The sequence below is a fragment of the Watersipora subatra genome, chromosome 7, assembly GCF_963576615.1.
Source record: "Watersipora subatra chromosome 7, tzWatSuba1.1, whole genome shotgun sequence".
In the NCBI taxonomy this organism is placed as follows: domain Eukaryota; kingdom Metazoa; phylum Bryozoa; class Gymnolaemata; order Cheilostomatida; family Watersiporidae; genus Watersipora; species Watersipora subatra.
Genome location: NC_088714.1, coordinates 26,921,569 through 26,934,438, shown reverse-complemented (window position 1 = coordinate 26,934,438; position 12,870 = coordinate 26,921,569). Strand labels below are relative to the sequence as shown.

At 36.7% G+C, this 12,870-nt stretch overlaps 1 protein-coding gene across 1 annotated transcript; it reads right to left on the bottom strand.

Annotated features, from left to right (window-relative positions):
• Positions 1 to 6,095: 6,095 nt before the first annotated feature.
• Positions 6,096 to 12,596, bottom strand: LOC137399987 (galactose-3-O-sulfotransferase 2-like). Its single transcript, XM_068086274.1, has 3 exons — positions 12,350 to 12,596; positions 9,898 to 10,135; positions 6,096 to 7,203 (listed from the first exon to the last, which is right to left on the bottom strand). The coding sequence occupies exons 1-3, from the start codon at positions 12,567 to 12,569 to the stop codon at positions 6,375 to 6,377; spliced, it is 1,287 nt and encodes a 428-aa protein (XP_067942375.1). The 5' UTR covers positions 12,570 to 12,596; the 3' UTR covers positions 6,096 to 6,374.
• Between the last annotated feature and the right edge of the window lie 274 nt (positions 12,597 to 12,870).

Genomic DNA, 12,870 nt, shown 5'->3' with positions numbered 1-12,870 from the left:
TCAGGATCTCTCCCTCTCATTTTCTCTTGCTTCTCCGTTTCTATCTGTGACATACAGTATTTCAATAAAGTCAACTCAAAATTATACAAGCTTCGTGATCGGTCTGAAACTTACCGACCCGAGTTGTCACATCCCAGAAGAAGGCGAGAAGGAAGATGGCCACGATGCTAACAGCGATTATGCAGAAAATGACTGATGTTCGGAGGCGTTGTATCATCGTCTTAGGTTTGGACGAGTATTTCTTAATAAAGCGAAAAGGGCAGCATAAGTGAGGGTCCAATCAAGGTCATCTGAATGATGAGTACCAAGTAAATGTACGGTGGCAGCTTCCATTTTTTGGCAGCCTGAAAAGTTAAACTGTTGCAGGTATAGGCTATTTATTTGAACCAATCAGGACTTTCTGAGCTGAGGCTTTTTCATTAATTGTCAATTCACTAATATTCTAATGTCAGATCTGGGTATAAAACAAATATAAGTGAAGAGTGTAGTATATGTTATCATGGCATCTGTGGCAGCTTAAGGAGCAGCAATGGCCTAGATTAAACCCCAACCTGTTGTATGCCTGACATGCATACAACAGGTTGGAGTTCAATACCCTAAAAAGGCAGCTGGTGGTGACAGGAACAAAATTCAACCTTACATTGCTCTCTGTAACTGAACATGTCTCCAGTCGTCGAGGTTCCGTCCAGGTTCCATGGTTCCCTTACCAGTGGATTCAGACATGTCCGTTTAGCCTAGATCGAAGAGCCATTGTCTGTGCACCATTACTCATGAAAACATGCACATCCTCTGCTGTGCATGTTTTCATTAGTAACGTCAAGACAGGCCTAAAACAGTCAAGATCTGGTTTTGGTGTTTCTAGCAAAAAAACCATCAGTTTACAATTACTTTTTAATGTATTTAACAAAAAAGGCTCAAGACAATTCTTCCTTGCAGCTGTTGCAAGCTCATGTGTTTGTTTTTGTAGAACCAAGCAAGTTTTTCCTGCCGCTATTTGCCTTTTATCAATTATGAATAAATCAATTTACCTGTAACCTCCGCCCCTCTCAGTATTGTCCACAGAAGACAATTTATATCTCTCTGCACTCTACAGTTGAGAACAAAAGGAACGCACTTGTTTTGTTAAATGTCCTACTTTATGACCTATTACAGGTTGACCTCTCGCTGCCTATTCTATGTATCTAACACTATGTCCTATTAAAAACAATAGATGCAGAAGCATATATTTTTACTGGTGTGTATGAACTCTGTTTTCCTAATTTTCAGTATTCATCACAACTTTTTCTTCACCTGACAGGTAATTTGAGCGACCAACTGTAGCAGTATCAGACGGTGATAACCTCAAAATTACCCTGTCTCTAATGAATTAATTGCTACAAGATGACTACAAGGATAGCTACATAACTAATTCAAATGTTTTTCCTCCAACTTGAGTCTTCCCATAGAATGGCCCCATAGTCGTACATTTTTACCACTCCTGATGATGAGAGATTATCATGTATAACAGAATGTGCACAATTATTCCACGGTGCTGTAATATGGTCCAGTGGTACAAATGTTAGCGTGGTTGACTACAAAACTGGATGACTTAGTTCATTTCCCGTGCAATGCAATTTTTTTCCTTGATGCTCTTAACATGGCAAAGGAGGGACACGACTCTTATAGTACAGGTTTCAAATGAGTCAAACTAAACTGGTATTATTCAGCTTGACTTTTACTCTAAAAGTAAGGCTTGTGCTGAGAGGGCTGTGACCTTGAGGTCTAAGAGACTGACCCATGAACAAAAGGTGAGAGTTCAGTTCCCAGAAAAGCCTAGCATGGTCAGGAATGGCCCCAACCTCAAACCACTCTCTGGGCATGTCTTCATTTGTTGAAGTTTCCTCACTACCACATGGCTCAACCATGTTTAGCCAAGATCACAGAGCCATTGTTTGAACAAAAATGATCTTAAAAACACTCACAGCCTCTGCTTGCTTTAAATTTTAAAGGTTGACTTGCAACAAAATTCACATCACAGTTATTTGGTATCAAAAGATTCACCATGTCCTACTCTGTTGTGTTGTAAGTGCCAAATATGTGGAAATGTGATTACAAGCTCTTAAAAGCTCAAAAACAAAAAAGCCGGCGTAGATTGAAATCTCTTTATTTCGATGACGTAGCCACGAAATTTGGTTATCATCTTGTCGCATATGTTCTCACGTGAATTGAAAGGCCAATACAAAGCTCAATATAAAACTTATCGTAGTACTAGTTTATGACAAACACTTCGGGTTTTACTGAAGACCCCGTATCAAATATAGATGCTCGCTACTTTACAGTTTTGTTTCGGCCTGGTCTAATCGGCAAGTCGTAATCTGATCATGTGACCCAATACTGTACTTCGCAAATAATTTTTGCAGCACTTTTCGATTATCACAGGTGACCAACAGGCTCGTCATGATTATCAGACAATGATATGTACTCCTTCAAAGTAAGGTTAACAAGTTAAATGAATGTTTACGGTAAGTTATAAGATATCAGTGTTAAAAGTGACAGCATTACAATGACGGTAAAACAGACGCGTAAGAACAATAGACATAGTTTTATTGAATGCGTGAAGTATATTTGTGAAAATATTTTGACGAATAAGGTTGCAAGAAAGTGTAAACAGAAACCATCTCTCACAACTACATCACATTTGAGCCATTTTGGAAAGGGAATCTAAACTACGGCGGTCTCGTGTGGCTGCGATTTTCTGTTTGTCTTTGAGCGTTTAAGAGCTTGTAATCACCTTTCCACATATTTTGCACCTACAACACAACAGAGTAAGACATGGTGAATCTTTTCATATCAAATAACGGTAATGTGAATTTTGTTGCAAGTCAACCTTTAACAGACATCATTCTAACGCTTGAGAGGTTTTTTATACTTGTTCTAAACAAAGGGCCTTTCTAAGCAAGTGTTCTCTTGTTACAGTAATCTCTGATGTACTAAAATGAGTGCATGCTGATTTTTTAAATACTCCATTGGAAAAATATGTCATGATTAGTGCGGTAGGGAATCAATTTATCAACTTTTTAATGGCTTATTCTTATTACACATTGTAGTGATTTGGTAGTCTCTAGGCTTTAGCTAACTATTAAACTGTTCACAACCAGGAAGGATTGAACGTTTACAAATGTGTGCGTCGTCTTTTATTTCACTATTTCACTAACACCACACCACCGACACCACACTGTGAAGTCAAAAATTACATAGCGTGCTATTACAAATTATTCTAATTAATGTATTGTGAAAACGTAAACATTTTCAAAAAACATTCAACATGAAAAAATGTAAATAAGTGCACATGTTTAAACATAATAAAATGTAAAGAGACATATTCACTACTAGCAGTGATGTAGTGCTAACCTTTTTTTAACCATAACTGTAAAGTTGAGATAAGTGGATGTAGGCGACCAAGAGTCGCAACGCAACTCCACTGCCCTGTAGTGGCGATTGGAACCGCTGGAGGCCTGGGGGCGCTGTAAGCCCCCCAGTGAGTTCCAAAGCCTACAGGGCTTTAAAGTCATGTATATGATATGAGAAATGAGCACATCTGTAGTAATAAATAAGTTGAGAAAGTAATAAAAATTGTTGTAGACAACCAACTAGGATCACAATCTTGTCACGTTACATGAACATTACATCACTGTATTGTACTGTATGCTGCTTTTATATTGAATGGCCATTGAATGTTGACTATAATGACATTAGTGTACTTGAATCAATGAAATAGGGCTATAATATACCTTGGAATTGGCAAAGTCTACACTTTTTTAACCCTAACTATAGTTATACTTAAAAAACACACAAATTTTCTAACCATAACTTAGTTAGGAAAAGTTAGGGTAGCACTACATCACTGACTACTAACCTTTGCCTTTTTTACTATTAAGTTTTGACTATCAAAATGAATAGCACTATAAACTGAAACACTGGATTAAATAAATTTTCAGCAGATAACCGACTGCTTGTTGTCTAACTGAATAGCAAAAACTGACCGAGCACGCTAAGGGGATGGTTCAAGACAGCAAGAACTTGAAGTGTGTCAGCCCACCAGAATTTCGTGTCCTAATGGTCAACAAAAATTGGCCCAAATCGATCTCATTCAAACATGCGCCTGAGTGTGACAGCAACCACCGAAGCAATGAGTCAGACAGGCAGCTCACAAACAAATCTGTGGCGAACAATTGTATAATTCAGACAGCCTGTTATGTAATATCTTTGCTCAAAGCAAAAATCAGAACACTAGTGCAAATGTCTGCAAATCACAAACATTTACAGACATTGCACATACTAGTACATTGGCAGTCTTGCGGGCTGTGAGAGATCATCATAGGTAATAATTATGTGCACAATTATTCTTAAAGGTTTATTTGCAAATAATTCTGCAGAATACAAAAATCTGGGTTTGGTTCTTGCAAAGTGCAATTTTTTCTAACGCTCTTAGCGTGGCTTCGGACAGACAGACGGACAGGCTGATGGCCAGATAGACAGATGGACAGACGGACAGACCGATGGACAGATAGACAGACACCACTCTTGTTATAATATAGAGTACCAAGTGCTGCTGTGTATTTGAAGGATATGCTCTCTGTTTGTCACATAGTCTTTAAAACACCTGCTCTGTTGGTAAAGTTTTCTGTGATGAACCAAACATCGACAGAGTCAAAACAGATCTGATGCGAACCTTTATGTAATGCTGGTAAACAGTTTATTGTATAATAGACCTAAACATTATTGTTACGTCAAATTATTTTTGTTTGTCTTTATTTATTGTTAAGAAAAGGCGCAAGAACTTAAAACTCTTTTTGTATATGACTTAAAGCACTTAACTAAGAAAAATTGGAAACTACCAGTTTAAATTAGGATTGTTTACAAGATACAAGAAATTCCTCAATGAGAAATGAGTGTTAGTGATTATATTATGAGGCACCGTAGCTGAGCATCTGGGCTACACTTGACTAGCCAATGAAAGGTTCATGAACTTTGAAATGGAACAAGTTATACAATGCTAAAAAGGAATTCTGAAGGACTTCAGTTAATAGAACAGACAGTGAAGCTAGTCTCACTACATTACAGTATTAAATCCGATTAGCTGTTTATTGAGTTAGTGAATATTAGCTTGTTTCCAGTTTAGTTTATGCCTAGTTGAAGAAACTATCTCTATCTTTTTGCATGATTTATAAAGGCAATGTGAATGCTATTTAAATTTTGTTTAGTTACATCAAAATAAGTATTTGAATAAATCTACATGTAAGCATTAACAGTCTAATCAAACTAGACCTGGGCAAACTAGGGCTCACTGGCCATATCCAGCCTATTGTACGTCAGTTAAAACGGTCTGAAGAAAAATATCATGTGACATGACGTAACTAGTTGGTCGTGTCCCTATAGTTGATATCGGCTATTGTGTTCAAGTTACAGTGTTATGCGCCTCTATTCTGTCAGTCTCTTTCCAACTATAGATGTCATAATTGCACTTATGTTTGATCTGCGCATTTCAACTGCAACCAATCTTTGTAGATTTTAATCTCGAACCATCCTGGCAGTCAGATCAAGTAGAGCATCAAAAACAATTGCAAATGATATGAAAATACTGATAATTATGATATTAAAATATTTATACTTTCTGATAAAATCTACTAAAATATTGTGTAAGTTCACTTTTAAAGCACTTGGGTAACTTTAAAAACTAAAAAATTAAAAACTTACAAAACCATAATTGAAAAGCTTTACATTACTATTGCATGAACGTATGTATGCGTGTACTTTTGTATGATACTTATGTATGCGTAATTTGGCTTCAATGTATCACTCACAAATGTGTGGTAGATTAGAAATGTGCATTGTGTGTGTGCCATGGTTGACAGTTTCTATGTGATAAATGCTTCAGCATGTAATTTTATGAATTTTCTCCAGCTGGTACAAGAGAAGACAAGTTTAACAGTCGGACCAAGCAACTGCAGATAACCTTTTAGTACTGCCCATGTTTGGATTGTAAGATTCTCTCTTTGTACAAATCTGCTTTATAACTACTAACACAGACACCAGAAAGAATATGAGCAACATAACTAGTTGATATTATTATGCAAAAGCATAGGTTCAGATCTGTAAAATAATACACATTACAAAAGTTCAAGTTGCAAAAATTGTTGTTCAAGCAAGTATAATGAAGAGAATAAATAGCAAAGTAATCTCTGATTGGTTTACCACACTGGGACTAGAGCAACAATCGCATTAAAGTTGATTGCAACTTTCCATTTCAGAAGAGGGAGCAACTCCACAAATAAACATGGCAAGGCTCTATTACTCAAAAAGATAAATTGAATCATTTTAGATGGTTGAGCGATCTAAGTGTCTAGGATGGTTCCTCCTTGAAAGGTCTTCACATCAATAGAGCTACCATTGTTGAGAAGACGAATCTTAGCAACCTCAGTCATCGTTAGTAAAATGCACTTGTTATTGTGTTGACCGTTCGAGGTCAGTCGGTATGTACCTATATTGTCTTCATAGCCGGTTTTCAGGTACTTGTTGTTAGCTAGGGCAGCTGGTATAACCTTTCGAACACACCTAGACATCCACTGGTCAGATAATGCTTTAAGATTTGCAACTTCAATCTTGTAATACTCAGGCCTCTGGCTCAAAATTGTCTCAAGCTTCTGTCTAAAGTGAGAGTAAAGCATCTCATCAGCCCAGTTCCACTTCCTAGCCTGAGCTTTTCGAGATTCTGTGTAGGTCACGTCTACCTTCGTTCCTAACTGAAAATTCTTTCGAAAGTAGACAACATCAAGAGTTGTCCACTCGAGCAAGTCTCTCATAACTATAAGTGACTCATCAAGTAGCTCAAGAACAAGGACCATGTGGAGTTGTCTGTCCAGCTTCAATATCACATCAAGAACTTTACTACGATCTACAGGATTGGTCGAAGAGAGAAGAGAGGTGTCTAAACCTAAATCATACATCTGGCCATTCATCAGCCACCACTTGTAATATTCGGAGCAGCGACCTACGAAGGATGCCGTTTTGCTAGGCCTGTCCAGAAACTCGGTGAAGGACATGTTGAAACAAGAAGATGCTCCGAAGTACTGATAGGCGGAGAGTAGCTGAGTGGCTGGGTCTCTCACCGAGGAAAGGTATATTGTGTCCTCTGGCATGTAGTCAAGCATAGCACTCGAGAATCTACAAGCAAAGTGATGCTGACCTGTAACAGGGAGTCAGTGAATTGTATTCGTTTCTTTGTCTCTTCCTGAGTGAACAGCAGCTAAAGTCAGCTAAGTGCTGGAAGCAGCTAAACCAGTTAGAAGAAAACCAATTTATGAAACAATGTTTACAAGCATCTTCTGCTCTTCTGTCTCAAGGTGCCTTGCGATTCCTTACGTATATCCTAGAAGGGCGAGCAAACCAAAATAAATAAAAAATCTACCTATGTTAATATCTAGTAGATATTTTTTGATACTTTGGCATAATTACTTTTTCATTACTTTATAATAAATACTAGATATTATACTGTATATATCCCCATATATGGTATAATATCTAAATGAATGCTTATACCGTCTATGGGGTATGGTATAAGCATTCACTTAGACTATATCCATAAATGTGACATTTAATGAAGCATCAGACCATGCAGGCAGTTATTCATTATCAACAGAGCCTACATGACTAGTAAATGTTGATGATATGATGCTAACTTTCAGGATTAGCCAGATATTGTATTACTTGGCACAAGAAATAGAGCGGACTCCCCAACACTAAAACATCATATTTACAATAATAAGAGTTGTGTCCATCCATCTGAACTCTGAAGACAAACTTGAAGATGAAAAAAAAGATTACTTTCAACGGGATAAGAACTCACAACTTTCAGCTTGGAATACCGACGCTCTCACACCTGCACCGATTGATTGCCTTGCCCCATTGCCGAATAGTTGTACAGTTAGCTAATTCACCTCATGATCTCACACGATCTCCTGACCTATTTACTAGTACATATAATAGGCGGTAAAGCAAAGCAGTTAGCCTTTTACAGCTCTTGCGTACTCACTCTACTTTTGGCAGCGCTACAATCTTAACTACTAGAAATTCCACTGTCATACAGCCCACGACCAAAGTGATATTGGAAAAAAAGGGTACTGATGGTTGATAAATGCAATATTAGCAGTCAAATGGCACTGCAATAGGATAACTGCAATGGTAGCTGTAATGTACTGGGTGTGGGTGTTATTATATATAACAAATAGTAATAATGAAAGGGAAATATTATATGTTTATATCTCTCCCCCTGCAATAGGAGAAATGCAATATTGGCAAATATTAGAAGTAAAATGCACTGATATTATTAGAATAACCAATATTATTAATATAGTAATAATATAAAACCAATGCACAATTTTGCTTACATTTCAAAACGTCATAGATAACAATATCAAGAAGTTGTGATATTTATATAGATTTTTAGAAAATCTGTACTACGTAGTCATTGTTCTGTAGTCATCCAAACTTATAATTGATTATTGTAATAATCTCATAACCGTTAGAAAAAATATCATTGTCATTTCCTTTACTTACACTGCGTTGGACATCAGTTAGAATACCAAAGTACTCAGCTATTTTGAAATCGGCAAAAATGAAACGATTCAGTACTCCTACGTTAGTTACAGAAACCTTCGGCAATTCGACAATGCTATAGACTGGTGAAATGTGCACGTTATTTTTTTCGTGAAATGCGTACGACTTAATCGTTCTATTCTCTGTCGCTCGGCGTTTTAATTTCCGGTCTTAACTTTAATAAAAGTGAGGCTTAGCAAGTTTTAATAACGATTTTCGGCCAAATAAATCTGTCTATTTATGTATAATCCGATCAGATGGGTTAGTTTTAGGAATTTGCGATAACCTTTCAAAGGCTTGGTAACATATTTAAATAGGTTTTTATGTGTTTTGTATCATTATTATACTTAAACAACTTTACAGAAAAATAGTTAAATTTGTTGATAAGATTTCGTTACAAGGGTTTGGTGACGGCCGTTAATGGATAATTTTTCGGGAGTTGTTTGCACATGTGCATTTATCATAAATCTCCCAAACCAATCGCTTCGCTCGTGTTTGGTCGTGGGATAATCTTTACTGTCCCTCTGTTAGAGATAAGGCTAGAAGATCGCTTTGTAGACCGATATTTGAACAACTGCACCAATCAACTGTAATTTTAGAATTATTGTACATATAACTATTACACCTAATGATATCCTCCAGCAAACTAGACTGCCAGGGTACTGGCGTAATATAATAGTACACCGACCCGTTATTACTTAATCCTCCTAAAACTAAGGGGGATACTTAATCAAAGTCCTAACGTTCACTATGTTTCCATGACACGCATGATGTGCATTTGGAGTTGTGCGCACGTTGAGTTACCGTGCAAAATAATCGTTTCAATGGACATTCACAAGATGTGCAGCATTTAATGCTAGCTTTCGGTAAAAAGACTAGACTGCGTCGCTAATTATTGACCCCACAGGTCAATAAATAGTGACGCAGTCTTGTCACGCTCAGAGGCACTCCAACATTAGTGAAATCGGAATTGCTAAAATCGAAATAAAACCGACTGACGTGTGAAAATGTTTAAAATGGAATAGCCTGCGCGATATTTTATTGCACATCATTCGCAAGCGTCGTTTCCATCATCCGCAAGCATGAAACAATCGATGAATTGCGAATAGCAAAACTTGCTAACTTTCGCATTTTTGCCGATGCGGATCTCTTGTGGATTGGTTCTAGCTTGCGCATCATGTGGGTCATGGAAACATGGTGGCTCATGTGCACCCAATCACGTACCCTCTAATAACAGAAAGTCTAACAACACGTAATACCCACCTGCTGTGGTAGCATAGCAAATCAGGTTTCGGAGGCACCGCGTCAGCAGGTGTAAATGACTTCGGCCAACCAAGTTTGTTGCCTTGCCTTGTGGCGGGGATGGCAATGGTTAGGTTGTTTTCAAGGGCGTATGTGACCAGAATAGACCAGATCGTAGAGCTTCCAGTTTTGTGAGTTTTTATGTAAGCGATATGTGCCGCAGGGTGCCTCAGCTGCTGTGAAGGATAAATCACCTCTTCTACAATAGACAATGGTTGCTTAGCAACAAAATAATTGAGTTGAACATACAATACAACAACACAAATTAAACACAATCTAAATCAGAACAAAAAGCAGAACGTGCGGAGCCATGAAAAACTCATAGTATTTTTGTCAAATGTTATTTATGCCAAAAAGTCATCAGGCATTTGCTGCCAGAACCTTGGGTGGTGCAGATAAACATACCACTTTCAGGTTGAGTTTTTTGACAAGAACAAACATGTCACTATCTCTGTTAATGCAGTCAGCTAAATTCAATGGCCTATTGAAAGCAGTTTGTATTTAATTAAATTACTTGTAAAAAACTAAATAAATAAAGTAATAATTGATAAAAAGATGTTTATATTGTGACCATAGCAGAAAGACACGTGAGAGGAAATGCAGGCAATGCATAAATTCAATAGTAGAGATGGTGACGAAGAGTACCTTACTCTTTGGATATGAGAAAAGTTAAACTAGCTTAGCTTACATATATTTTGTTATTTTATCTTATTTTTACATTTAGTTTTTAATCTTTACTTTTCCAATTCTTTCCTTAATTCTTAATTCCTTAATTTAATTCTTTACTTTTCCTCTTCATTTCCACTTGTAAAACTGCAATGTTTAGAGCATAGAGCAACTCTCAATAATTTTTACGCGTCAGAAGTTACTTCATGCATGGATTTGATTTTTGATTTATTTTCATCAGCAATAGTAATTAAACAAAAGAAAAAAGCTGGAAGAGTGATGAAGCCCATAATACACATTAGCATAGCTAATCACGGTGTCGAGCTTGTCGTCATGGCGTAATCAAGGTCAATTTTTATGGGTAATTAGGTTTTATTCACTTGCTAAAAAATGTAATTTAAGTTTTTTTTTAAACTGGCCACCTTCTTTATGTTTTTCTATAGTATTAGAGAGTTGGTTCCATTCAATAGCCTATTGGACATCCACCCTGCGATGGCCTGCACGGGAAGAAAATCATGGAAGATTTAGACAGGAATTTGACAATCGAGTTTGAGATATTGTGCGAGGGATGTAATTACAATAGAATTCACGATGGGCTAAAAGTATAATGCGGTATGAGTATAGTGAACTGATAGATAGTATGGATGATGATTCGAAAAGAGGTTTGGTGTGGGTGAGGTGGGTTTTCCTAACATGGGGTCTAACATTTGCTCATAAATTACATCACATGCTAAACAATTTGTAAGTTGAGGTGATAGTATGAAGAGGTTAGACGATATATAACTTATAATTTATAGAAAAGAAACAAGAGCTAGGCTGACTCATAAGACCATGGACAGGTAGCGTATTCATTGCTATTCACCGCTTTGGCCTGTTTGAAGACTCGTCTTCCCTTTGATGTGTGAAAACTATGAAGCTTTAACATAACGAAGAGCCTTTTTATATGATATCAGATTTTTCGAAGAATTGATCTTCCAAAGGATCATTAAACAGTTGAAATAATAATATTTAAAAAAATTAACTATGGTGAGTGATATTTGGTTTTTATTCCAGCTAGCGTGTTGTGCTCATTCATATAAATGTGCTGGATGAAAAAAATTCAATAAATGAAAATTTAAATTAAAAATAAATTGTAAAAACTGATTACTAGCAAACATTAAATTGTTAAAATCTTTACTATTATATATATTTGCTATAGTAAGAGTTGTGCCACTCCACAACCATTTTTGGAGGTTGGAAAAAATTGCATTGTGTGGGATTCGAACCAGTGACACCCATCACCCTACCCACTGCGTCAACCATTTACCTTCTAAGACTTTAGAATCATTGTGCATATACACTTATTGAAAAACCTGATGATCTCTTGAGGCCCATCGAACTGCCAAGGTACAAAAGAATTCGCAGGTGATTTTTTGTTAAATACTTTGGGCTATTAATAGTAGACAAATACATTTCTTTGTAATTTAAAAACCTACATTATCTTATACAACTGAGAAAATACCAATTTTGAGAGCGATTTGAAAAAGTCTCAACTGTCAAAGTCTCTTGTCTGACACCTAATGACCATATAAAGCAGCAAATGGGCACATTTTCCAATTAAATTTTAGATTAAATTATTAGTGCTGAGATGCTTTGGTAATTTATGTGATTGAAAACTACCTGAAGGTTTCAGCTTACGTATCAAAGCCTGATTTCATGAATTCTATAATCAATATCTTAGATTCAAAGATTAAATTGTGATAACAACCTGATGGTGTAGAAGTGAGAGGCATATCGGTGTCATTGAGATCGCTCTTACGTAGAAACCGCAGCCAGGTGTATGGCATCCCCAAAAAATGCACGACTAGCAGCGACATAAATACGGAGAAGCCAACACTGGCGATCATCAGCTTTCTCCTCATATCTTTGTCGACTTTAGCAAGACCAGTCGAAGCGAGTACCCATACTAGTATAATGCATAATGGCATCGTCCACTTCACATCACATGTCCATCGATGCTCTAGAATATAAACAACAAAACAGAAATGAAAATATGTAAAGGATTAAAATCGTCAAGCGTGGATTACCATAGTTAGAAATATGAATCCTCTGATTCGTGCAATGAGACAGGGTTGGAAAAGTCATAATTCTTTTGAAAAAATCAAATCTTTATTTAAATTGATTTTTATGATAAATTTTCATTTATCGCTTATTTTTCCTCATGCAAATTGTTTGTGAATTGCATTGCATATCACAATGCTGATGAACCCACTTTTCAATATTAGTGAC